Genomic DNA, 26,857 nt, shown 5'->3' with positions numbered 1-26,857 from the left:
ATATTTTGTAATTAATGTAATCTAATTTAACTTTAAAAATTAGTCAAATTAACTTTTAAAAAATACAACATAACAACTAAAAGTAGACGAAAAGAGTAAGTATTTGAAGAAAAAAAAGGCCATTTAGGAAAGATTTTCAAAAGGAGTTGCAAATTGAGTCACGAAGTCATACATAAATTTCATTTAGAGTGTGCATGCTGCATAAGAAAGTTCTCGATTATTTTAATCCATATCTTATCCACTTTACTTATTATACTTTATTAGGATTCCAATGAATTTTGTTGTTTGGACTGAATTTTGCTATATAGATAACAATATTAGATCTTGTGTTGTTCGAACTCTTTAAAATAGTCACCAATTGTGTGTTGGCTCCTCTAACAATAGTGCAAGTCTGAGCGATATAGATTCTCATGCTTGCTTTCTTATCGATCTCTTTTCTTATAAATGGAATTAAATAACATTGGTTGTTTATTTTGTTGTATTTAAGGAAGGAAATGAAAAGTTTGAAGACAATATGAAGAGGAGGATAACATATTCAGTGTGGAATGTGTTAATGTAAAAATATTGGTCAGACTTTGTCTATTCGCGGAAACTTATGGCATCGTGAAAGTGATGATTGTGGAGCAATTTAAGTGTAGCATGTATTCTTGAATGTCCAATTTTTTTTTTAATTAATCAGAAAAAGTGCAAGGAAGAAATAGATAAAGTAGGTGGAATGTATACAAATACAAATAAGATATGAGTGTATTTAATTGATTTATTTTCATTACTTTTTTTTTTACCTTTCAGTTTTAGTTTTTACTTATTGTTTGTCTTACCATCTAGAGTGAAACCCACTAACATGCCTAAAGAATGTGGCCAAAACTAATTGCTTTGATTGTAAATGAAGTATTAGTTTATCTGGTCAGCCTATGGTCTATCTGAGATTTAAATTATGTAAATCATACTGCTTTGTAAATGTTCCTTGATAGTTGATAAAATAGCTATTGTATCAATTTTCCTTATATTTTCATTAGTTTTAAATTTTCAACTTCTCATATATTGATTTAATCTTTCAAAAGTTATAATTGCGTTAATTCAATATTCGAAAACAAAAACAAAAAAATATTCGAAGCGCGAACTGATTCACTAGTGGAGTATAAAATAGAAGTATCATTTGGCAATGTGCCTAAACAATAAGTAATGTTATTTTTGCAAATAAATATTTCAAAATTATTCATTTTATCAATTTAAAATCAAATAAATAAAAAAATTATGGTAAACTAACCATCAAGATAGATTTTGTTATAAAGAAGATTGGTCAAATATTTTGTCAAATCAAATATGTCAAAGCTAGATTAAGTGGAAAAATTACTAGAATATTGTGTTTAAGACTTTAAATTACATTATATTAATATATTCATTTTTATTTATAACATTAAGTTTTAAATTACAAATATGACAATGTATTAAATACTACACGTTTCTACATATTTTTCCTAGCTATTTTCTTGGGTTAGTGTGTGGGACCCATAATTTATGGTGTATATTTTTTAGATTTTCAATTATAACTATTATTGAATACGTTTCTATATTTAAGATATTTTTTCTCTCTCTTATTCCTTTTCAAGAAAGTAAAATCATTAATTTAGTTTTATCAATTTCATTGTTAGTTTTTAGGAGCAAGAAGTTATTCATTCGTATTTTTTCGGCATTGGGTTTGATTTGTTTCTTTCTTAGTTATTTTTTTCAAAATCATCTCTAATAAAAAAATAAAGAAAATTGTGTGTTTCCTATGGATTATACTCCTTAAAAGTTTACATCTTTTCTCATTAAGAATTTTGGTTAATCTTCAAACTTTTTTTTTTCAAGATTGCCTATAATTTGAGATAAAATTATATGTTTCATTTGACCTGTACGATAATAAATAGAATATTAACAATACTTGTTTGAGATCAATTAGTTTCGAGTTGAAAGCATTCACTTTATCTTCGGTGAGTGAATATGGAAAAAAAAATCTTACCATTGGTAATGAAAAGTATATTTCTGTTACCCATAATTTGTTTAAAAGGAAGGGTAAGGAGAAAATTTTATATTTATACAAATTGAATAAATTTGATGATTTTTTTTTATCTTTATACTTAATTTTTAATCCTTAAAGATTCTGAAAAATAATACTTCTCAAAATGTGGTGTTCTTCGTTTCAGTGTTGGAATTGAAAGGTGATATTGATAAAATGTTGGTGTTGTTGTGTTATAAGATTATTAATTGGATAAATATATTATTATAAAATAATTAACAGATGATATATTATATGACATAAATTATGATTTGAAGTTGGTGTTCAGCCTATCAGTTTAGCAAGAGTATTACATCATATTTTAATCCAACAAAATACCTTAATATGTACCATTTTATACAGAAATCCGTTGAAATTTTTACAAAGGCACAAACCTTTTTATATCGAAAGTTAATTTTATACCATAATCAAAATCAACGTTTTGACAATAATACCTTTCAGTTTCAACACTATAAGGAACTAATTTTGAAAATAATACACATTTTTTAATTGCTATTTTTTTGGATTAGTGTGCTAATATTGTGGGACTCATAATTTACTATATTTACTTTGATATTCTAAATAACAATTATAATTGAATATGATTCTTTATTTAAAGATCCTTTTTTGAGGATGTACGTTTCTTTCTCTCTCTTTTTTTGTTGATTTTTTGAATTCAAGTGTTAATTTTTTAGCAGAGAATTTATTGTCTAATTAATAGGAATCCTACCATTAAACACTTTTCTTATTTGATACAATTATTCTTGCAATTTTTCTCTCTCTCTCCAATTCGGTTTCAATTCTTTTGTAAAAGAAGTACCAATTTATATTTCATTATATGAAATACCAAAATATATAAAATCATAAAAAAAATGTTTGCATACCCTAATAATTATTTCTGCAGACTAATTCATATATCGATAATGTAATCTTTTAGTTAATATTGTAAAAAAAGAAAAAATATTATATTATGGTATAATAAATTTGATTAAACAAGTTTGTACATGAATGATGTACATATACTAACACCAAGACATTTACCAAAAAAAACATCATATACTAACACCAAGACATTTACCAAAAAAAAAAAAAAAAAAGCTAAATATCTAAATATAGTCACTGCACAATCACATTCACCGATATATATATGGTGTTTTCAATTTAATTTAGTATAAAAAATTGATTTATTTTTTGGTACACAATATGATGTATTTATATTAAAACAATAATGATGTTGCTATACAAAATAACTTTAACTATTGAAATAGTATAACAATTTGGTTGTTATTTTGGTATGAAATACACTAACATCAGTAATTTAAACAATATAATTATTTTAAGATTTCAATGTATATACCTTAATCCAACCAAATATCATATACACTACAAATTACCAAGTTATTTAACAATAATGACGTATACCACAAACATATACACATACACCAGCAAAGTTGGTGTATATAAGTTATCTAAAATATATCAAATACACCAACACATCTACCACAAAATAAAGAAGCTAAATATCTAAAATATATTCACCACACCATCGGATACAACACTAATATGGTCAGATTTCAAAATAACAAGCACGAAAAAGCATCAAATTTTGAATTCATTATGTTAACAAATCATCAATTACGCCGTACTTACACATACACCAACCGAATTTGGTGTATAATAAATTATCTATACTATATCAAATACACCAACACCCATCACATAAAACACTACTATTTTCAGATCATAAAATAACAATAACGAAAATTACAAATAACCATCACCAATTTCGACGTGATTTATCGACACATACTTATTGCACCCCATCGTCTGTCGTATTGAATTAGAATTGAAACATTGTTCATATCAATAATTATACAAACTTTCATAATAGAGGAGGTACATAGTTTTAATTTGGTTAAAATACTTTCTTTTTTTTATGAAAGAGAATGTATAACAATTTGAGTTAATTGTGGAAGGTTAAAAAAAAATGAGAAAAAATCGTGGGTCATAATAATCTCTCTCCTAATTTGTTTTCATTTTCTTTTTATTAATATTATTTCATGTGTGCTTATTTTGTATACTTATGTTTTTTGCCCGATTAAGTCGGTGTTTGACCATGCGATATCATATCACGATATAAAAGCATGAGATGAAATTAACATTTGGACATGTGATTTCACGTTGATTTCAATCATGAGATGGAATCTCATATTTTCAAATAATTATGATTTTGGGAAGTCCATATCATGATTTGAGACTTTTTTAAAATATAAAAATTGACCCACAAGTTTATATTTTATTAAAATAACCCCATATAAATCTACTTGCCATTTATTTCATATGTAAATGAAATTTATAATCATATCATTACTTTTTAAAATTTATTATTCTCACCAACATATTTAGTATTACTTTAAACCAATTCATACTTTATCATTTATTTCATCAATTTCATTATTTTTTAAACCAAATTTATTACTACTACTTCAATGTTTAATAAAAAAAATTAGTTTTCATCTATATAGAGTGAACACAACTGACCACAATGACTTTGTAATAATTTATTATGTGATTTTATAAATTTTTGTTTGTTTGGTAAGATTGAATAAATAATTGGGACTATATTAATAGTTTTACAACTTATCAGAAATATATAACACAAAAACTCCAAATCGCATGTCCAAATAAAACTTTAATTTCATCTTATAATTTTATATTATAATTTCATATCATAATTTTATATTATGATTTTATATCGCATGATTAAACGGCCCTTAGAATAAGACATTCCATTTTATCTTTCGATGAAATTGTTTTTATTGTTTAAAAAATTAAAACCGTCATTACAGTTTTTTCGAAGTGCTTAAACGATTAATATGATTTAGGTGTCACGACACAATTCCAACATTCTTTACATTTTTTTTTTCTTATCCTCGGAATATGTGTAAATTTCATTTGCTTACTATAAAGTGCCTATATAAAGATGGAATAGTATTCTACAAAGTACATTTTTTAAGATATGAATTTGGTCATAATGTAAAATGAAAACATGCATTTAATGTAGACATCAATAATATGTATGTTGAGATTTAGCTATCGAGTGATAATGATCCTTAAACTGTTTGCCAATCGAATGATTAATCAGATAGTGTATTATTGTTAATTTATTTTTATCACTTGAGTTATCAATCGTATGCTTCTACATATTCTATTATATTGGAATTCAAATAAAAAGTGTGTGTGTAAAAGTTAACAATTTATATAGTTAGCCCAGCTTTCGACTAAAATGACCAACTTTAGATAAATCTAGAATAAAAAATTAACTGACGATAGATGAAACTATAGAAACCAACCAACCAAATAATTAAACCTCTATTTCATTTTACAAATAATTGAAGAAGCATATTCCTTCCCCAGTTAGAACCCCAAGTTTAAATAATTGAAAGTTGTCATGTTATAAAGTTTCCATTTTTTTTGGTTCAATAAGAAAGTGCCAAATCGAAATGTGCCTTGTTGTCTTTGCCAGGTGGATTATAGAAAACGGACTGAACCATCTCTGTCAGAGATAGAGTCATGTGAGCTCCATTTGTTTGTACCTTACCTCAATCATGTGATACCTACACTTGATCCACCGACACTTGTTAACGTTAAGTTACTTAATCATCTATAGATGCACCTAGACAATTTCATTTCGAACCTCCGATCAAAATTTCGTGAGCAAAAATCGAATCGATCAATAAATTTAATAGAAAAAATGTTATTGAGTTTTTGTTATTGAGTTAATGGGTTCTTAATGGTTTTATAAAAAAACAAATTATCTGGTTATTGGTTCGATATTGATTTTTTAATTTTGGATTATTGGATAAACCGATAACTCATTAAGATAGCTGTAATTTACTACTTTACCTTTATATAAATATTGAATGCTAATTTGAGTATCTTATTAGTTACTACCTTTGTTCAATGCCTTCAATTCAAATTATTGTCCTAGTTCTTTTATTTGTGTTACACTTGTATAGTTTTTTTGTTTTTTTTTATTTTATCATATTAGTTACTGTTGTTTCTATTTCATGAGGATTCTGTTAAATTACATTATTGTCTTATCGCGCTAAATTGTGGAGAAGCCACATTTTTTTATTAGTTAACTCGAAACCGAACCATTAATGATAAGTGTAGAAATCTCAGGTCTAGGATTAGAGAAATCAAGGATCGTATTGATGAAAATAATGTTGAGTTGCAACCTCCTTATATAGGGAGAGAATTGTAGTGTCCCAAGTTAACTATACTTAGAATCCTACTACAATACCTATTACTACTATAATAATAATAATAATAATGCAATTATAAATAATCTAATCCTAGTCGTAATATAATCCTAATCATAATATAATTATAGTCATAATATAATCCTAATTAATATAAGTAGTCTAATCCTAGTGGGACTCTAATTCTACAGCATTGCTATAAACTCGTCAGCTTCGTTGGACTTGTTCCAATCATCAGCTTTCTTCTTCATCAACACTTGTTGCAGACACGTCAGTCAGCTTCGTTGGACCTGTTCCTTTGACATGTTCCAATCGTCAACCTCCTTCTTCTTCAACAATAAGAACTAATAAACAAAAAATCGATAAAAAATATCTTATTGATTTAACATATATAAAAATAATAAAATAATAAAATAATAATATATAAAATCAAATCGAATCGACCAATACACCCTACTCACTTTTAGACAACGAACCTTAAAAATGATAATAACAATCAATCATGGAGCTAGGGGATTTGAGGGTAAGTAAGCAAATAGGCAATAATTTAGTTGATTCTAGTTTAATTCTAGAAGAATGTTGAAGGAATTTTTCAATTCATAGTTTAATTAAGTGGCCTAGTAATATACTACTAAATGTTTTTTCTTTCTTTAATACTCCACCTTAATAAAAGTATTTTGGATGGAGTTTACGTATTTTAAGGGGAAACTCAACTACTAGTCTAGTCTAGACATAAAAGCAAGAGTAGTTGTTGAAGGGATTGATTGATAATCTATTTTGCCTGCATGGCCTAATATACTACTCCCAACTTTTATGGCTAATTTTTTCACTATGAACAATTTTTTATTTTCTTTCTTTGTTCAATTCAGGTTTATGCGATTGATATAAACAAAAAAAAATAAAAATTAATATTGTAAAAGGTGTAAATAAAAAAGTGGCATACAAATGTTAATTAACAAAAAATCTCATGTTTTCAACGGACTTATATAAGACATACTCTCACAGTGAGTCTCACTGTTCACTTTTATTTATTTATTTTAAATTTTGTGTATTTTTTAAGAAACAATGATTAATATGAATATTTTATTACAATACATATGTTAATTGATGATGTATAGTCTGAAGTTTAGAAAATGATTTGAAAAATAAGTAATTAATGTTGAGGGTAAAATATAAAAATAAATAAAAAATAACTATATATTTTTTAGCCTAATATACTTAAAGTAACAAGTAAAAATGGGTGCTGATTTTTAGTATATAAGAAAAGTAAAAATGAAAGCAGAAAGTACTTAGAAGTGGAGATTTTGAAAATATATATATGCTATTTTCTAAAAAGAACCATACACATTCTGAGTATTTTCATTTAAATTCAACTATATTACTAGTTCTTCCTTCAAGTTCGATAAAAATATAGAAAAATACTTTTGTCTGTTGACGATTATCTACCTGTTTTCTACGTATGCTATGCTCTTAATTAAATTAATAGCTTTGTCCTAATTTATTGCATAAATACCCTGGGTGGAACATGTATTGAAGATTATCTCCTTATCAAACAAAAATATTTACAGTCAAATAATTTATATTTGACCGTAACTAATTAATAAGCATATATTTATCATCTGTACGTGTAAATTTTTTTACACCATAAAATTTTACTGTGGGCGTAAAGTTTCTAAACACGGTAACAAAAAAAAAGTAGGAGGTAAAACGAAAAACTAGCAGAACAACAAAGTAACGGCCCTCAAGTCCCCACACGCATGCAAAACTGCTGTATTAAATCCATCCGTTTCCAAGATCTATGCTTCATCGTCTTCTTCTTCTTCATCATTTTTTTTTCTCTTAAAAGGAAAAAAGGTTATTTTTTCCCCTTAATTGTTGATGTTAGTTGAGTTCTAGATCATCTAATTTAATTTCTGGGTGTACCTAGAAACTCAATTTTCCATGGGGTTTTCTTGACCTTTTTATTGAATGCTTCAAACAGAAAAAAACATGGAGGTTGCTAGAATTAGACAATTGTTGCTCCTTTGGAGTAGAATCAAATCTACCCGTGTTGCTCTTGTGGGTGGCAATCACACCGCCGCTAGGTTTTGTACTCGCTAAATTCACCTTTTTTTCCGTCGCTGGATTTCCCCCCCCCCCCCCCCCCCCCCCCCCCCCCCCCCCCCCCCCCCCCCCCCCCCCCCCCCCCCCCCCCCCCCCCCCCCCCCCCCCCCCCCCCCCCCCCCCCCCCCCCCCCCCCCCCCCCCCCCCCCCCCCCCCCCCCCCCCCCCCCCCCCCCCCCCCCCCCCCCCCCCCCCCCCCCCCCCCCCCCCCCCCCCCCCCCCCCCCCCCCCCCCCCCCCCCCCCCCCCCCCCCCCCCCCCCCCCCCCCCCCCCCCCCCCCCCCCCCCCCCCCCCCCCCCCCCCCCCCCCCCCCCCCCCCCCCCCCCCCCCCCCCCCCCCCCCCCCCCCCCCCCCCCCCCCCCCCCCCCCCCCCCCCCCCCCCCCCCCCCCCCCCCCCCCCCCCCCCCCCCCCCCCCCCCCCCCCCCCCCCCCCCCCCCCCCCCCCGTTCTTGTAGCACAAGGTACGATCAGTTTTTACAGACTCTTCCGATCGGTTTGTTGTAAAAGCATGGATTTTGGTCTTGGGTATTGCCCCAAAAGAGGGGAAATCAAGGGGAATCATTTTCCCGAGTTGAAAATTGGGTTGAATCAAGACGCCGTTTTGATTATTAAGCTACCAGATTCGAGGGCTTTAAGGATTATGTCACGGTCTTTGTTCTTTGCAATGGTTCTTTTCATATTGCCGTCAATTGGGTCCATACTAAGAGGTTCATTCGATGTAATTGACGATTCTTATGTGAATTCTGATGGGAGGGACTTCAATGTGTTGCATAATCTTTTTCGCGATTTGGCAGATGAAGGCCTTGTTAAGAAGGGGCATAAAGGACTTGTTTTGAGTTCTGAGAATGATCATTTGGTCAAAGATTTGGAATTGTTGAATGACAATGTGGTTGATTTGGTGCTTGATTCGGATATGGATTACAAGAATTCGATTCCAAATGAGACATTCGATTTTGCAATTGCTCAGACTGAATGGAACAGTAAGTTCATTGATCGGGTGCTCAAGATTGGTGGCATTGTTATAACTCAACTCACCAATGATCCTTTAGCTGAGCTTAAAGCTCTAGCAAACTACAGAATCGTGTATATTCGACGATTTGACAAGACTTTGGTGGGAGTTAGGAAAACTGGGGTACGAAATGCTGAGCTGAATTCACAGAAAAAGGACATTGTTTGTGGAAGCACACCTGAGGCTAAGAAAGTTGCATTGAAAGGATTAGAGGATGTGTTGCTCGAACCGCCAAAAAGGGCATTGCTGAAATCATTTTCAAGGAAGATGAAGTTTCTTCCTGAGTTGTTAGGTGATTCTCTTGAGAATTACCCTCGAAGAGTCTTCATTTCTGATGAGAAAAATGGGGTAACAGAATGGTTTAAGAGGAGCTACCCTGCAAATAATCAAGATTTCGAGATTTACAACTTGGATGTTGAAATCCAAGAGTCAGAGCAATCAGGGGATGGAGTAGCCTTAGTTGGGGCAGCAGAATGGTTGAGCAAAAATGTGAAGGAAGAGGACTATGTTGTGATGAAGGCAGAAGCAGAAGTGGTGGAGGAAATGATCAAGAAGAAAGCAATATGTTTGGTAGATGAGTTGTTCTTGCACTGCAGAAACCAATTGGAAGAAGTTGATAATGATGATGATGAAGAGGAAAATGGAAGCCAAAAGAGGGCTTATTGGCAATGTTTGACATTGTATGGGAAGTTAATAGATGAAGGAGTTGCAGTGCACCAATGGTGGAGTTGAATCTAAGACACCTGATTTAGCTTTGTCCTTTATCAGTCTCTTGTTATTGTTGCTCATTTCATGTATCATGTGGTCAGTGGTCATCAGTGGCTTTGGCTTTCCTGTTTGAGCCATTTGTTGTTTAATTCTACTTTGTTTCTGTTGGCATGAAGACTGTTGTGTGATTAATTTAATGTTTTTCATCTTCTATCCTTTTATTTAAAAGTTGGGATCTTTGGCATCTTCATATATATATATTCCTATTTGCTACATGTATTAAAATAAAGGAAGGGAATGATTAACAGGGTCCATTAAATCATGTTGGAATAAAAACATTTACAAGTGAATTTGTAGCGCAGTGTGATCAAGTGAAACAATGATTACTCTGTGCGCAACATTTATATACTCTCCGTCTCATATTAGTTGTCCATTCTTATTTTTACATTGAAGAAATCACTACTAATAAAAACAGTTTTACTAATTTACCCTTAAGAATTTAAAAGTATGAAGTTCTAGTCAGAAATATTGTGTATCCCTTTACATTGTCTCTGACTCTTGACCATTGCTTACCTCATGAACTTATTTTAAAGGTTGACTTAGACCTAAGTTTTAATTTATTAACATTACATTAGATCCTCATCCATTCTCAATTCTTTATTTTATTTCTTATGTGGTACTTGGAACTTTATGTTATGTGGTCCTCTTCTTATTGTCTCATTTATTTAGTGCTGTGAACTACCTTTTGCAAGTCCACTTTTTTTAACAATATCCAAATTAAATTGATTTTTAAAAATTGTAGGTGACATTGTGGGTGAGGAATGTGAAATGAAAACAGTTTTGAACGGCCTTTATTAGTTTTTCTTCCTTAAACAGAACCCCAATAGACTCAACTTGGAAATGTTGGGTTAGATTATGTATGTTTTTCATAAGTATATGATAATGAAGGTAGTAGTATTGAAAGCTTAGATACATAAATAACAACAAACATTAAGCAACAATTGCTTCACTATATAAGCAATTTAATTTAAACAATAGAAACACATAATTAGAAGTTAATTGCATCATCAGAAGATATGAAGTCACATTTCAAGGAGTAGTGGTTTGTGCAGGAACATTGGGATCAGCTGGAGTGTTGGGGAATGAGGGAAATGGAAAATTAGGCAGGCCACCACCAAAGCCAGTTGATGGAGTAGGAAAACCACCAAAGCCAGTTGATGGAGTAGTAGGCATAGGGAATGAGGGGAAACCACCACCAGTTGATGGACTAGGAAAACCTGGATTAGTAGGCATAGGGAATGAGGGAAAACCACCCATTTGCTGAAGACGCCGAGCTGCTGTCGCTTCCCCAATTGACATTACTGATACAACAAGCACAACAACAGCTATCATGACATTGATCTTGGATGAAGAAGCCATTTTTGTTGTAAGAAAATACTCTTTTTGTTAATGTTGATTTGGTCTGCAGGGTAACTTATATAGAATATGGGAGTATTAGTACGTATGTATGGGAGTAGAAACATAATGAGCATTCAATTTGTTCACCCTCCTATGTGGTTGAGAATATCAATCCCTCTCTCCTTAATTAGTTTCAATTCCATTATTCTCTTTGACTACGAATCATTACTCCCTCAGTTTAACATTACTTGTCTGCATTATTAAAATTATCTGTTCCAAATGAGTAATTTACAAAATCATCTTATTTTATCCTTAAAATTATTTCTTTTTGAAGTATAAACAGATCACCTGCATAAATAACGTAAACTTACAAAAAAAGTCTTGTTTAATCTTTTTCAGGTACACATTTAGTTAAAAGAGTAAATTCATTATCTGAATAAGACACATAAATTGCATTGAAAATGGTTTAAAAAATAAATAAGTAAAAAAAATAAAATACTCTTTTAGTTTATAATTTTTTTTTATAAGGCAAGTAAACAGAAAAAAAGTGGACAAATAATATGCGAAAAATGATTATATTTGTCTCTATACTTTTAGGAAAAAGTTATATGTATGCCATTTGATATATTTTTTTGATATATTTATTCTTACCATATTAACTATTTGACCGTTAACTCTCATGTCCTCATCATTATTATTATCTTAAGTGACATCTACGTGACACTTATGTAGATATAATTTTTATCTGAATTAAAAAAATACACACAACTGAGTCTAATATGGTAAGATACCTATTTATTGCCTTTGTTTTGGTTGTCAAAAACCACCTGTTTTTTGGTGGGTGGGAGGGTGGATGTGTGGGGTGTTTCTCCGGTCAGTTTTTTTTATTTTAAAAAAAGTAAAATAAAATTAGGGATAGGGGAAAAGAATTACAAATTACAATGTGGGAAATCAAACCCTCACCGTGGAAGTTTAGGTAACTAACCAACTAAGCATACTCCAATCAATGTATTTTCTATTTATTAGCATTAATTAAAAAGAGCTGTTTAACCTCCAACTTACACCGATCTTCATTTTTTAATTTTTTTTCCATATTATTTACCTTCCTTTATTTATTTACACTTCTTCAATTTGTTTTTAGCACTTGTTTATATATGTAACATGAACTTCACATTATTCTTGTCCAGTGTAATGATCCCTCCATTTGATCACAAAATCAAGAAAATATTTATTTTTTTTCTCCCAATTTTATGCTTATTTAAATAGTAGCTTTTGTTAAAGAACTACTCTTTTTTCAAGACATTTAATTAAGGATAAATTAATAAAAATATTAATTTTTTTAATGAATATGTCCAAGCTAAAAATAGTCATATTATGAAACGGAGGGAATAGATACACATGGAATGCTAAGATTTACGTTTATTTATTAAAAAAATATAAGTGATCTTGACACTTGGTAAAAGTATATACTTTATCAAGTATCAACTGACAAATCAATCATTCAACTAAATTTTTTCTCCGCATTAATCTAATCTGATCTCAATGAATATTGCAAAACAATTGTAAATTAAATTTTGATTATGTTAATATGAGATTCTAGGTAAAATTCAAAAAGAAATCATTCTTTTTATACTGATTAAAAAAAATAGAGTCACGTAAATTGAAGGAGAATATACAAGTCCGAAATGCTAAACTAAACATGTATCGATGGTAGTTTAATTTGGAGTAGGAATTTAATCGATACAGCTTTAATTTATTGAGATGAATCCTTTGGTCTCTTAAATGTGGCTAGCTGTTATTATTCGATGAGCGTTGATGCCATTAAATTGGCTTTAACAACAACCAAAAGGCTGTCCAGAAAGGAACAGAACAGACTAAAGAAAAGATAAAATGAAAAACAGTGACACCAGTCGCAATAAGAAATTAACTTTTCACTGGTTCGAATAATTCAGATTCACATTAGGTAACCTTTTATATCAAGTAATCTTCTATTTTTAGAGTTTGAACTCGATGCATCTCGATAATAAACATAAATAGTTTTCAACCGTCCCACCAACCACATCAATAGGTAGAATATAAATCAAATTTCATACAACTTTTAAAGTTGTCTTTCCAGCAGTATTATTCATGTTCTAAAGCTCAATTGCTTCACAGGATTTGGTTAAATTACTGTAGACCAACCACTATCTGCATCTTATAACTGGATCAAGCTATGCACATAATTGAATGATCCTAATACATACAATTATGTTATGTTTAGACTTTAGTTTTTTGTTTTTTTATACATATTTTCATTTTTACACATAAGAGATTTGAAAAAAATCTTTTTCTTTTGTTCAATTTATAGGTAATCATACGAGATCATTTTCACGTTTACATGATTTCTAAACATTGTTTGGTTGAAAAAGGGTTGTACGTACAATAAGGACATCTCACGAATTTCTTGGACAAGCTAATTAATTAGAGTAGTACTATTTGTATCTTACTATTATTTTCTCCCAAATTCTCCATTTCACATTAAAGTATCCAAAAACAGTTATGCAGTAAGCTTTATAGCACCAAAAATTTATTAGTCTCTCATGATTATTATGTCTTCAATTATTATCAAAGAATAATAATAGTAGCACGTATAATGTAAGGAAGAAGAAAAGTAGCAGTTGGGTGAGTGGTTAATGAATTAATTAGAGCACGGAAATTATAAGCTGAGTTACTTCTTGTACTAAAAAGATTTTAGTTTATACAGTACTGTATTTGTTGAACAATATGGGAACAATGTCGAAGCAACATAAGAAAGAATTATACATACACATTCCAAAAAAAATCATGTACCCATACTTGTACATATAAGCAAAGCGTATGTAAATAAATATGTTGGGAGAAACAGAGAGAAAAAATCTGTTGAAGCAAAGAATACAGAAATCACGTGATTTGTTAAAACAAGACAAACAATTTGTAACGCAGAAAGTAGACAATTTACTTCATTGAACCACTCACCTATTGTAAGTTGCATTGATTTGGTGTAATCATTCGCTATAACAATAGAGGAATTCGGATATTAGTTAAGAATTATTTAATTTTAGCATCTACAGTTTTAGCATCCAAAATCTTCGTACTTAGAAACTATAGCATCGAGATATGTTGACTAAGAAAAAACAAACATCTAACAGAGTGAAAACAATGTAAGCTGGCTTATAAAAAAAAATTGAAGAAAAAGAAAGTTCTTTACTTTATTTGATAGCAAATTTCAGTTTTGTACAATTTTTGAGTAGATAATATGTGGATACTAAAATAATCCATCATTCAACCCATTTTTATTCACATAAAACACCGACAAATCGAATATTTTATCCATTCACATCTAACCCATTCTCAACTCATTCATATGCGATCTAATACGTCCATAAGCCGGCACAAGTCATGACACACATATAATTCCATAGTTACTCACGGAGAACTTGACACTGTTGGTTTAGAAAGTTTTGGAATTTCTGTCTTTATCACATTTGGAATCTCAAGATTTGAAACAACTGGTAATTCGGGCTTTGTAAAAATTGGGATCTCAGGTTTTGGGGTAGTTGGTAGCTCACGCTTTGGCACACTTGGTATTTCAGGCTTAGAGACACTAGGAATCTCGGGTTTTGGGACTTCTGGAATCTCTGGCTTTGAAAGATTAGAGGTCTCGGGTTTTGAAAAATTAGGTATGTCTGGCTTTGAGAAACTAGGAGTCTCGGGCTTTGGAGAACTTGGAGTCTCGGACTTTGGGGAACTTGGAGTCTCGTGCTTTGGGAAACTTGGAGTCTTGGGCTTTGGAGAATTTGGGCTCTCGGGCTTTGGGTAACTTGGAGTCTCGGACTTTGGCGAACTTCGTGTCTCGGACTTTGGGGAACTTGGCGTCTTGGATTTTGGAGAACTTGGGGTCTCCGACTTTGAGATAGTAGGAGTCTCGGGCTTTGGAGAACTTGGGATCTCAAACTTTGGGGAACTTGGCATCTCAGGCTTTGGGAAACTTGGAGTCTCGGGCTTTGAGAGACTAGGAGTCTCTGGCTTTGAGGAACTTGACGACTCGGGCTTTGAGAAAGTAGGAGTCTCGGGATTTGGAAAACTTGGGGTCTCAGGTTTGGGGGAACTTGGAATTTTCGGCTTTGGGAAACTTGGGGTCTCGGGCTTGGGGGAACTTGGAGTCTCAGGCTTTGAGAAAGTAGGAGTCTCGGGATTTGGAAAACTTGGGGTCTCAGGTTTGGGGGAACTTGGAATTTTCGGCTTTGGGAAACTTGGGGTCTCGGGCTTGGGGGAACTTGGAGTCTCAGGCTTTGAGAAAGTAGGAGTCTCGGGATTTGGAAAACTTGGGGTCTCAGGTTTGGGGGAACTTGGAATTTTCGGCTTTGGGAAACTTGGGGTCTCGGGCTTGGGGGAACTTGGAGTCTCAGGCTTTGAGAAAGTAGGAGTCTCGGGATTTGGAAAACTTGGGGTCTCAGGTTTGGGGGAACTTGGAATTTTCGGCTTTGGGAAACTTGGGGTCTCGGGCTTGGGGGAACTTGGAGTCTCAGGCTTTGAGAAAGTAGGAGTCTCAGGCTTTGAGAAACTTGGTGTCTCAGGCTTTGCAGAACTAGGAGTCTCAGGCTTCGCTAAACTTGGCATCTCAGGCTTTCGGGAACTTGGGGTCTCGGGCTTTGAGAAACTAGGAGTCTCAGGATTTAAGGAACTAGGAGTCTCAAGCTTTGGAAAACTTGGGGTCTCAGACTTTGGGGAACTTGGGGTCTCGGGCTTTAAGAAAGTAGGGGTCTTAGGTTTCTAGAAACTAGGAGTGTCAGGTTTTGAAGAACTTAGAGTCTCAAAATTTGGAGACTTTGGGGTCTCAGGCTTTGAAAAACTAGGGGTCTCAGGTTTTGAGAAAGTAGGAGTCTCAGGCTTTGGGGAACTAGAAATCTCGGGCTTTGAGAAAGTATGAGTCTCAGGCTTTGAGAAAGTAGGGGTTTCTGGCTTTGGAGAACTAGGTGTCTCAGGCTTTGAGAAAGTAAAAGTCTCAGGTTTTGAGAAACTAGGGCTTTCAGGCTTTGAAATATCAGGGGTCTCGAGCTTTGGAGAATTAAGGGTCTCTGGCTTTGGGGAACTAGGAGTCTCAGGCTTTGAAAAAATAGGAATCTCGGGTTTTGGAGAACTGGGGGTCTCGGGCATTGAGAAACTTGGGATCTCAGGCTTTGAGAAGGTAGGGGTCTTGGTCTTTGGTGAACCAAGGGTCTCGGGCATAGAGAAACTTGAAGTCTCGGGCTTTGAAATACTAGGGGTCTCAGGCTTTGAGGAGGTAGGGGTCTTGGCCTTTGGTGAACCAAGGGTCTCGGGCTTGGAGAAACTTGGAGTCTCAGGCTTTGAGAAAGTAGGAGCCTCAGGCTTTGAAAATGTAGAAGTCTCGAGCTTTGGAGAACTAGGGGTCTCGGGCTTTGAGAAACTAGGAATCTCAGGTTTTGAGAAACTAGGGGTATCAGGCTTTGAAAAAGTAGGGGTCTCAGGTTTTGAGAAACTAGGAGTTTCGGATTTTGAAAATCTAGGTGTTGCAGGCTTTGAAAAACTAGGAGTTTCGGGCTTTGAGAAACTAGGAGCTTCGGGCTTTGAAAAACTAGGAGCTTCGGGCTTTGAAAAACTAGGGGTCTCAGGCTTTGAAAGACTAGGGGAAGTGGAGAAACTGGGGGTAGCGGGAATTGAGAAACTAGGAGTTTCGGATTTTGAGAAATTAGGAGTTTCGGATTTTGAGAAACTAGGTATTTCAGGCTTTGAGAAACTAGGAGTTTCGGGCTTTGAAAAACTAGGTGTTTCGGGTTTTGAAAAACTAGGGGTTTCAGGCTTTGAAAGACTGGGGGAATTAGAGAAACTTGGGGTAGCAGGCGTTGAGAAACTAGGGGTAGTGGGTGTTGAGAAACTTGGGGTAGAGGGCATTGAAAAACTAGGAGTAGCGGACGTTGAGAAACTAGGAGTCTGAAGAAGGTGATGTGCTGTTATAGTAATTATCATGTGGTTATGCATGATATAGATAAATGCAAGCAATAAGATGGAGGACAAGTTACAATGCTGAGCCATTTTTCGGTAAATGCAACAAGCTTGGAGAAAAATGTGGTAAGAGCAATGCAAATAAAATTTTGATATTTTAATAATTTTCCATTTAGCTATATATAGATTTTTAAAGGCATCTAAAAGGGAGAATTTCAATATTTGATACGTTAGTTGACCTATTTATCTGCCAATATTATAGTATCTAGAATTTGTATTGTGATAGCAATAGTATAGTATCTTGAATATTGCTAGAATAAAGGAAGCAAACATTTGTTAAGCTATAATCACTTCCGAAATTTCAATCACAATGTCTTTTATGTCCTTTTTTATTCGTAGCTTTTCTCTTTGAATAAATAATAATAAAAAAAAGTGGGTATAAAAGAGACACATCATATCTTAATCAAACATATTTGAATTTGAAATGTATACCACTCTATCACGATAATAATGACAATGTTCATTTCTCCTTGTAATAACTAAAATCATTACACTTTTCACTAAATATCTTTAAAATCAACATATAAACTCCCTTAGTCTTATTCTTTAAGGCATTATGATTAAATATCACATCATAATATTAAGTTGATTTAAGTATTTATATTATTACTAAAAATATTAAAATAATTATTGATAATTTAATTTGATGGAGAAAACATTACATTATATATGAATATACTTAAAAGTTATAATCAACTATCTACAAAATAATAATATTTTAATAAAATATGACAACGTTTGAGACACCAGTTAAAAGAAATAAAAAGTTATACTATAACTTGGAACAAATAAATATTTTTTATTATTCTTTAATTAGATGTCTTAAGTTCAAGCTTCAGGAATGGAGTCACATTTGGTGGCACAAATCAAGAGTTGCAGGGTGACAAAGCAGGCAAGGGCAAATGCAAAATGAAAAACTAGATTCATCTGAACCTAGTAATTTTGTCGTGAAGTATATATGTAAAAAGATCACTACCTGTTCCAGGTCAGTCTCTCAAAGAAAGAATCGCAATAAATAATTGGTCAGAACTCATACTTTTAATTTACATATCAAATATGTTTATTTAATATTAAAAGTCTTAAAAATTGAACCAACAAAACATAAATCTACAAAAATAGATGTCCAACAACTGATGAGAAAAAAATCTAGTATAATCTACAGAAATGGCATAAGAAAAATATAACTACATTGTAAATTCATATATTAAGAAAATTGGACGCTCAAATTTGAAAGATTTATCACATTTTTAGAGAGTTAAAAAAAAAAAATATTAATCAGTTAACAAACACAACACTCTATTGAGGTATATTTCATATTTGTGGAACAAAATATTCAACCGGCACTTTTAATATATGCTAATTTATCCTTTAAATCACTCTTGATATGTGATGGAAGAAAGTGGTTACCATTACTATGAATAAATAATAAATTAAAAGCCGACAGGGAAGAGTAGCCAAACAATGTTTAACATTTGTTTTAGTTATTGCAGTGATTTTTAACATAATAAATTTCTACTTTTAGAATGAATTTGAATTTAAGTTTTTATTTAGTTTGTTGAGATATTTTAGTTTTTTTTTTTTAAAAAAAGAAAGTAAACTAGACAAATCCTTTGTTTTAAATTGACCCATTCTACGTTTAAACCTTTTTTTTAGTCATGACAAACATTTTCTCTTTAAAACTTTTCACTGATGAAAACTATCAAATTTGATTAGTGAAAATGAGATGATATTTTGAAACTTATGATTTGTGAATGTTGCAATGGAAGAACGTTCTCTGCAATTTCTATCATTGTCCAAATTAAAGTATTATTCAACCAGCGCAACACTTAATTCATCATTTCCATGCTTTCGAAATGTGATGGGAAAAAATGGTTCAGTTGATCGATAAACAACGACGATTTAGCAGAAACAGAGATCATGTCCGGCCAATGATATATAGTAAAATAGCTCAATCATAGCTTTACTACACTGTATATATAGAATATACATGTAACACTTATATAGTATAATGACAGATAAAACATGCTATACATCGAATTTATAGTGCTGATGAATTTATCGAAAATATGCTGAATTGTGGAGATTTTTTTTTTTAATTCAAAGATCTCTAATTTTAGCATCCAAGAACTTCGTACCAAAAGTTAGAAACTATAATTTCTAGATATGTTGACTAAGAAAAAACAAACATCTGAAAAACAATGTAAGTTGGCTTATCAAAAAATAAAATTACAGAAAAAGAAAGTGTACTTCACTTTATTTGATAGCAAATTTCATTTTTGTACAATTTATGAGTAGATAATATGTGGATACTAAAATCATCCATCATTCAACTCATTTTTATTCACATAAAATACCGACAAGTCAAATATTTATCCATTTGCATCTAACCCATTTTCAACTCATTCATATGCGATATAATCCTTTGTTAGCCGGCACAAGTCATGACACATGAATAACTCCATAGTTACTCAGGGAGAAGTTGACAATGTTTGTTTAGAAGGTTTTGGAATTTCAGGATTTGAGAAAGTAGGAGTCTCAGGCTTTGAGAAAGTAGGGGTTTCAGGCTTTGAAAAACTAGGGGTCTCGAGCTTTGGAGAATTAGGGGTCTCTGGCTTTGGGGAATTAGGAGTCTCAGGCTTTGAAAAACTAGAAATCTCGGGTTTTGTAGAACTAGCGGTCTCGAGTATTGAGAAACTTAGGGTCTCAGGCTTTGAGAAAGTAGGAGTCTCAGGCTTTGATAAAGTAGGGGTCTCGGGCTTTGAGGAAGTAGGAGTCACATGCTTTGAGAATGTAGGAGTCTCGGGCTTTGAAACACTAGGGTTTTCAGGCTTTGAGAAGGTATGAGTCTCGAACTTTTGTGAACCAGGGGTCTTGGGCATAGAGAAACTTGGAGTCTCGAGCTTTGGAGAACTAGAGGTATCAGGCTTTGAGAAACTAGGAGTCTCGGGCTTTGAGAAACTAGGACTCTCAGGTTTTGAGAAACTAGGGGTCTCGGGCTTTGAAAAAGTAAGGGTCTCTGGTTTTGAGAAACTAGGGGTTTAAGGTTTTAAAAAATTGGAGTTTCAGACTTTGAGAAACTAGGAGTTTCTGGCTTTGAGAAACTAGGGGTTTCAGACTTTGAGAAAGTAGAAGTTTCTGGCTTTGAGAAAGTAGGAGTTTCTGGCTTTGAGAAACTAGGAGTTTCAGGCTTTGAGAAACTATGTGTTTCAGATTTTGAAAAACTAGGGGTCTCAGGCTTAGAAAGACTAGGGGTCTTAGGCTTTGAAAGACTAGGGGAATTGGAGAAACTTGGGGTAGCGGGCGTTGAGAAACTAGGGGTAGTGGGCGTTGAGAAACTAGGGGTCTTGGGTTTTGAAAAACTAGGAATTTTGGGCTTTGAGAAACTAGGTGTCTCAGGCTTTGAGAAACTAGGAGTTTCAGGCTTCGAGAAACTAGGTGTTTCAGGTTTTGAGAAACTAGGGTTCTCAGGCTTTGAAAGACTGGGGGAATTAGAGAAACTTGGGGTAGCAGGCATTGAGAAACTGGGGGTAGTGGACGTTGAGAAACTTGGGACAACGGACGTTGAAAAACTAGGAGTAGCGGGTGCTGAGAAACTAGGGGTCTGAAGAAGGCGACGTGCCGTTATAGTAGTTATTATGTCATCATGCATAAAGTAGATAAACGCAAACAATAAGATGGAGGACAAGTTGTAATGCCGAGCCATTTTTCTGCTGATGCAAGAAGCTTAGAGAAAAATGTGGTAAGAGAAAATAATTTTTTTATATTTTAATTGGTTTTCATTTAGCTATATATAGATTTTTAAAGGCATGTAAAATGGAGGATTTCAATATTTGATACGTTGGTTGTCCTATTTATCTGTCAATATTATAGTATCTAGAATTTGTATTATGATAGCAATATTATAGTATCTTGAATATCACTACAATAAAGGAATGCTCAGATTTACTAGCTTATTTGAGATTATTAAGGAAGCAAACAATTGTTAAACTATTTACTAATCACCTTTAAATTATCAATCACAATGTCTTTTAATTATGTAATTTCTTTATTTCTAGCTTTTCTTTTAGGATAAAATTAAAATAAAAGTGGGTATAAGAGAGACACATCATATTTTAATCAAACATAATTGAACTTTACATGCATATCACTCTATCACGATAAGAATGACAATGTTGATTTCTCCTTGTAATAACTAAAATCATTACACTTTTCACTAAATATCTTTAAAATTCAACATATAAACTTCCTTGGTCCTATTTTATAAGACATTATTTGATTGAATATCGCGTCTTGATGTTGACTTGATTTAAGTATTTATATTATTACTAGAAATATTAAAATAATTATTGATAATTTAATTTGATGGAGAAAACATTACATTATATGAATATACTTAAAAGTTGTAATCAACTATCGATAAAATAATACTCCATATTTTAGTAAAATATGATAACATTTGGGAGTATTGGGACGCCCAGTTAAAAGAAATAAAAAGTTGATTATAACTTGGAACAAATAAACAATACTTATATTGATTGCAGACAAAATTAGACTTTGTATGGAACAATAGTGATAGAAAGACTAGCTACCAACAAGATATCGATCATCAATATATCATCGTGGTAGAGACATGGAGGGGAATACATACTTATTAATCCTTGATCAGATTTCTTAAATTCAAGCTTTGGAAGTGGAGTCACCTTTGGTGGCACAAATCATGAGTTTCAGGGTGACAAAGAAGGCAGGGGCAAATGCAACATGAAAAACTAGATCTGAACTTAGTAATTTTGTTGTGGAGTTCATGTGTTAAAAGATCACTAAAATCACAATAAATAATAAGCCAAAAAGACTAGTACAATCCACAGAAATGGCATAAGAATAATATAACTACACTCGAAAGATTTATCACATTTTTAGAGAGTTGAAAAAAATGGTATCAATCAGTTAACAAACACAACACTCTATTGAGGTGTATTTATGGAACAAAATATTCAACCGGCACTTCAACATATGCTAATTCATCCTTTAAATCATACTCTTGAAGTGTGATGGAAGAAAGTGGTTACTATTACTATAAATTATAAAAGAAAAACTGAGAAGGAAGAGTAGCCAAATAATGTGTTAACATTTGTTTTAGTTATTGCATTAATTTTTAACATAATAATAAGTTGTTACTTTTAGAATGAATTTGAAATAAATTTACTTGCTACTCATAATAACTACAACATGAAAAGAATATGCAATTTATCGTCTTAAATATTAACTTGCATTGTGCATTTAGTTTCAAGAAATTTAAACACTCAATGAGTCATTTGGAAGGTAATTACCAAAACATTAATCTTGGCATTGACAGCTTGAAGAGGTGTACTCTAACAAAATTACATGTTAGAAACTTCTTTTTATAAACATAGTAAATGAGTACACCAAAAAAATTTATAGTGAAATTTAGAGTGCTGATGAATTTTTTGAAAATACGTTGAATTGTGGAGATTTTTTGTAGTGAAGTTTTGGAGTCCCAAAATGTGCATAATATGTGCTTTAATGTGACAATTACAGTGCTGAAATGTCAACAAATCTTTAATCATTTTACATAATAGTATAGTGTATGCTGTGAAGTTAAAATATTCAATTCTTTGTGTACACAAGAATAGGAAAAAAATGATGCACAATTATTTTTTAATAGATCATGCAATATTGAGAAGACATTATATAAAGAAAAAAATGTTACCATCAGAAAACACACGTGCATTAGAAGATAAAATTGATCAAAAAATACGATATTTGCAATAACTCATCATAGCCTTTTGAGATATGTGCTAATGTCGAATCTCTGCATTTATGTTCAAAAATATTGCAATGATCTTTAAGTTATTTCTATTATTCGGATATTAGTTGAGAATTATTAATAAAGTCATCATGTGGGTAATTACCATTATAAAATTCCTCAAGTTTTTGTTGTCACTATGTGCGTATTATTTATTTTGTTTCAAAGTAACTGAACACCAATATATAAAGTATATATAATGTAACCTTTTGTAGTTTAATTCAATGATCTCTAATTTTAGCATCTACCGTTTTAGCATCCAAAAACTTCGTACCAAAAGTTAGTAACTATAGCTTCTAAATATAATAATATTGACTAAGAAAAAATAAACATCTAACAAAGTGAAAAGCAATGTAAGTTGGCTTACCAAAACAAAAAATTAAAGAAAAAGAAAGTGCTTCACTTTATTTAATAACTAATTTCAATTTTGTACAATTTATGAGTAGATAATAAGTGGATATTATAATATCATCCATCATTCAACCCATTTTTATTCACATAAAATACCGTCTAGTCGAATATTTTATCCATTCGCATCTAACCCATTGTCAACTCATTCATATGCAATCAAATTCGTCTGTTAGGCAGCACAAGTCATGACACATGAATAACACCATAGTTACTCATGGAGAAGTTGACAATGTTGGTTTAGAAAGTTTTGGATTTTCTGTCTTTATCACACTAGGAATCTCAGGATTTGAAACAACTGGTAATTCAGGCTTTGTAAAAGTTGGGATCTCAGGTTTTGGGGTAGTTGGTAGGTCACGCTTTGTCACACTAGGTATTTCAAACATAGAGACACTAGGAGTCTCGAGTTCTGGGGCTGTTGGAATCTCGGGCTTCTAGGAATTAGAGGTCTCGGGTTTTGAAAAACTAGGAGTCTCAAAATTTGGAGAACTTGGGGTCTCAGGCTTTGGAGAATTTGGTGTCTCAGGCTTTGGAGAATTTGGTGTCTCAGGCTTTTCGGAACTAGGAGTTTTGGGTTTTGGAAAAATTGGGGTCTCGGGCTTTGAGAAACTTGGGGTATCGGGCTCTGGGAAATTAGGTGTATTGGGCTTTGGAGAACTTGGAGTCTCAAGCTTTGGGAATTTTGGAGTCTCGGTCTTTGGGGAACTTGGAGTCTCGGGCTTTGAGGAACTAGGAGTCGGAAACTTTGGAGAACTTGATGTCTCGGGATTTGGCGAACTTGGTGTCTCGGGATTTAAAAAACTAGGAGTCTCGGGCTTAGAAAAGCTAGGGGTCTCGGGCTTTGAGAAACTTGAGGTCTCGGGTTTTGAGGAACTTGGGGTCTCGGGCTTTGAGAAAGTAGGAGTCTCGGGAGTCGAGAAACTTGGAGTCTCGGGCTTTGGAGAACTTGGGGTCTCAGGTTTTGAAAAAATAGGAGCCTCGGTCTTTGTAAAACTTGGAGTCTCGGGCTTTGAGAAATTAGGAGTCTCAGGCGTAGGGGAACTTGGCATCTCGGGCTTTGAGAAACTAGGAGTCTCTGACTTTGAGAAACTAGAGGTCTCGGGCTTTGGAGAACTTGAAGTCTCAGACTTTGGAGAATTGGAGGTCTGGGGTTTTGAAAAAGTAGAGGTCTCGGGCTTTGGGAAACTTGGGGTCTCGGGCTTTGGAGAATTTGGAGTCTCAGGTTTTGAGAAACTAGGAGTCTCGGGTTTTGTAAAACTTTGCATCTCGGGGGTTGGTGAACTTGGCGCCTCGGGCTTCGAGGAACTTGGAGTCTCAGGCTTTGAGAAACTTGGAGTCTCAGGCTTAGAGAAACTTGAGGTTTCTAGCTTTGAAATGTTGGGAGTCTCGGGATTTGAGAAACTAGGGCTTTCGGGCTTTGAAAAACTAGGAGTCACAGGCTTAGGGAAACTTGGGGTCTCGGGGTTTGGAGAATTTGGGATTTCAGGCTTTGAGAAAGCAGGGGTCTCGGACTTTGGGGAACTCAGCATCTCAGGCTTTGAAAAAGTTGGGGTCTCAGGTTTTGAAAAACTAGGAGTCTCAGGTTTTGTAGAACTTGGCATCTCGGGCTTTGAGAAACTAGGGGTTTCGGGCTTGGAAAAGATAGGGGTCTCGGGCTTTAAGAAACTAGGGGTCTCAAGATTTGGAGAACTTGGGGTCTCGGGTTTTAAAGAACTTGGGATTTTAGGCTTTGGGAAAGTTGGGGTCTCAGACTTTGGGGAACTCGGAGTCTCAGGCTTTGAGAAAGTTGGAGTCTCAGGTTTTGAAAAACTAGGTGTCTCAGATTTTGGGGAACTTGGTGTCTCAGGCTTTGAGAAAGTAGGAGTCTCGGGCTTTGAGAAACTAGAGGTCTCGGGCTTTGAGAAACTGGGAGTCTCAGGCTTCGGAGAACTTGGGGTCTCGGGCTTTGAGAAAGTAGGAGTTTCAGGATTTGGAGAAGTAGGAGTCTCAGGCTTTGAGAAACTATGGGTCTCCGATTTTGAGAAAATAGGGGTCTCGGGCTTTGAAAAAGTAGGAGTCTCAGGCTTTTGAGAACTGGGGGTCTCGGGCTTTAATAAACTAGGGGTTTTGGGCTTTGAAAATGTAGGAGTTTCGGGCTTTGAGAAAGTAGGGGTCTCAGGCTTTATGAAAATAGGAGTTTCGAGTCTTGGGGAACTAGGGGTTTCGGGTTTTGAGAAACTAGGAATCTCAGGCTTTGAGAAACTAGGTGTCTCGGGCTTTGAGAAACTAGGAGTTTCGGGCTTTGAGAAACTAGGGGTCTCAGATGTTGAGAAACTAGGTGTCTCGGGCTTTGAGAAACTAAGGGTCTCAGATTTTGAGAAACTAGGAGTCTCGGGCTTCGAAAGACTAGGTGAATTGGAGAAACTTGGGCTAGCAGGCTTTGAAACACCGGGGGATTTGGAGAAACTGGGGGTAGTAGGCATTGAGAAACTAGGGGTAGTGGGCGTTGAGAAACTAGGAGTTTGTAGAATGCGACGTGCTGTTATAGTAGTAATCATGTGGTCATGTATAAAGTAGATAAATGCAAGCAATAAGATGGAGGACAGTTTGTAATGTTGAGCCATTTTTTCTGCAGATGCAAGAAGCTTAGAGTAACATGTGTTAAGAGCAAATGAAGTTTTGATATTCCAATAGTTTTTCATTTAGCTATATATAGCTTTTTACAAGCATATAAAAAGGAGGATTTCAATATTTGATACGTTAGTTGACCTATTTATCTGCCAATATTATAGTATTTAGAATTTGTCTTGTAATAGCAATATCATAGTATCTTGAATATCGCTAAAATAAAGGAATACTCATATTTACTAGCTTATATGAGATTATTAAGGAATCAAACTTTTGTTAAATATTTACTAATCACCTTTAAATTGTCAATTACAATGTATTTTATGTCCTTTCTTTATTTGTTGTTTGTCTCTTTAAATCAAATTAAAATAAGAAGTGGGTATTATAAGAGAGACACAACATATCTTAATCAAATATAGTTTAACTTGACATGCATACCACTCTATCACGATAATG

The 26,857-nt window shown here is 33.6% G+C and overlaps 6 protein-coding genes across 6 annotated transcripts; 1 reads left to right on the top strand and 5 right to left on the bottom strand.

Annotated features, from left to right (window-relative positions):
- The first annotated feature begins 8,913 nt into the window (after positions 1-8,913).
- Positions 8,914-10,146, top strand: LOC107061409 (uncharacterized). Its single transcript, XM_015310603.1, has one exon. The coding sequence runs from the start codon at positions 8,914-8,916 to the stop codon at positions 10,144-10,146; it is 1,233 nt and encodes a 410-aa protein (XP_015166089.1).
- Positions 10,147-11,071: 925 nt separating this feature from the next.
- Positions 11,072-11,591, bottom strand: LOC107061416 (vacuolar protein sorting-associated protein VTA1 homolog). The gene is made up of 2 exons (XM_015310615.1): positions 11,328-11,591; positions 11,072-11,294 (listed from the first exon to the last, which is right to left on the bottom strand). The coding sequence occupies exons 1-2, from the start codon at positions 11,539-11,541 to the stop codon at positions 11,212-11,214; spliced, it is 297 nt and encodes a 98-aa protein (XP_015166101.1). The 5' UTR covers positions 11,542-11,591; the 3' UTR covers positions 11,072-11,211.
- A 3,373-nt stretch (positions 11,592-14,964) lies between these two features.
- On the bottom strand, positions 14,965-16,158 carry LOC102603409 (proteoglycan 4-like). The gene has a single exon (XM_015310602.1). It carries the CDS (start codon positions 16,156-16,158, stop codon positions 14,965-14,967), a length of 1,194 nt encoding a protein of 397 aa, XP_015166088.1.
- A 153-nt stretch (positions 16,159-16,311) lies between these two features.
- Positions 16,312-17,592, bottom strand: LOC102603075 (proline-rich extensin-like protein EPR1). The gene has a single exon (XM_006351784.1). It carries the CDS (start codon positions 17,590-17,592, stop codon positions 16,312-16,314), a length of 1,281 nt encoding a protein of 426 aa, XP_006351846.1.
- A 2,438-nt stretch (positions 17,593-20,030) lies between these two features.
- On the bottom strand, positions 20,031-21,265 carry LOC107061408 (proline-rich extensin-like protein EPR1). Its single transcript, XM_015310601.1, has 2 exons — positions 20,679-21,265; positions 20,031-20,592 (listed from the first exon to the last, which is right to left on the bottom strand). Exons 1-2 carry the CDS (start codon positions 21,263-21,265, stop codon positions 20,031-20,033), a joined length of 1,149 nt encoding a protein of 382 aa, XP_015166087.1.
- Positions 21,266-24,228: 2,963 nt separating this feature from the next.
- Positions 24,229-26,397, bottom strand: LOC102602738 (proline-rich extensin-like protein EPR1). The gene has a single exon (XM_015310600.1). It carries the CDS (start codon positions 26,395-26,397, stop codon positions 24,229-24,231), a length of 2,169 nt encoding a protein of 722 aa, XP_015166086.1.
- Positions 26,398-26,857: the final 460 nt, after the last annotated feature.

The sequence above is a fragment of the Solanum tuberosum genome, unplaced genomic scaffold (genome assembly GCF_000226075.1).
Source record: "Solanum tuberosum cultivar DM 1-3 516 R44 unplaced genomic scaffold, SolTub_3.0 scf00136, whole genome shotgun sequence".
Lineage (NCBI taxonomy): Eukaryota > Viridiplantae > Streptophyta > Magnoliopsida > Solanales > Solanaceae > Solanum > Solanum tuberosum.
The sequence above is the reverse complement of the archived record's forward strand: the minus strand, read 5'-3'. Positions and strand labels throughout refer to the sequence as shown.

Coding starts and splice junctions, on each gene's coding strand:
- LOC107061409 (XM_015310603.1), top strand. CDS start 8,914: ATGGATTTTGGTCTTGGGTATTGCCCCAAAAGAGGGGAAATCAAGGGG.
- LOC102603075 (XM_006351784.1), bottom strand. CDS start 17,592: ATGGCTCAGCATTGTAACTTGTCCTCCATCTTATTGCTTGCATTTATC.
- LOC102602738 (XM_015310600.1), bottom strand. CDS start 26,397: ATGGCTCAACATTACAAACTGTCCTCCATCTTATTGCTTGCATTTATC.
- LOC102603409 (XM_015310602.1), bottom strand. CDS start 16,158: ATGCCAAGTTTAGCGAAGCCTGAGACTCCTAGTTCTGCAAAGCCTGAG.
- LOC107061416 (XM_015310615.1), bottom strand. CDS start 11,541: ATGGCTTCTTCATCCAAGATCAATGTCATGATAGCTGTTGTTGTGCTT. Junction 11,295..11,327: donor TACTCCATCAACTGGCTTTG/GTGGTTTTCCTA, acceptor CTGGCTTTGGTG/GTGGCCTGCCTAATTTTCCA.
- LOC107061408 (XM_015310601.1), bottom strand. CDS start 21,265: ATGGCTCGGCATTACAACTTGTCCTCCATCTTATTGTTTGCGTTTATC. Junction 20,593..20,678: donor GAAACTTCTACTTTCTCAAA/GTCTGAAACCCC, acceptor TTAAACCCCTAG/TTTCTCAAAACCAGAGACCC.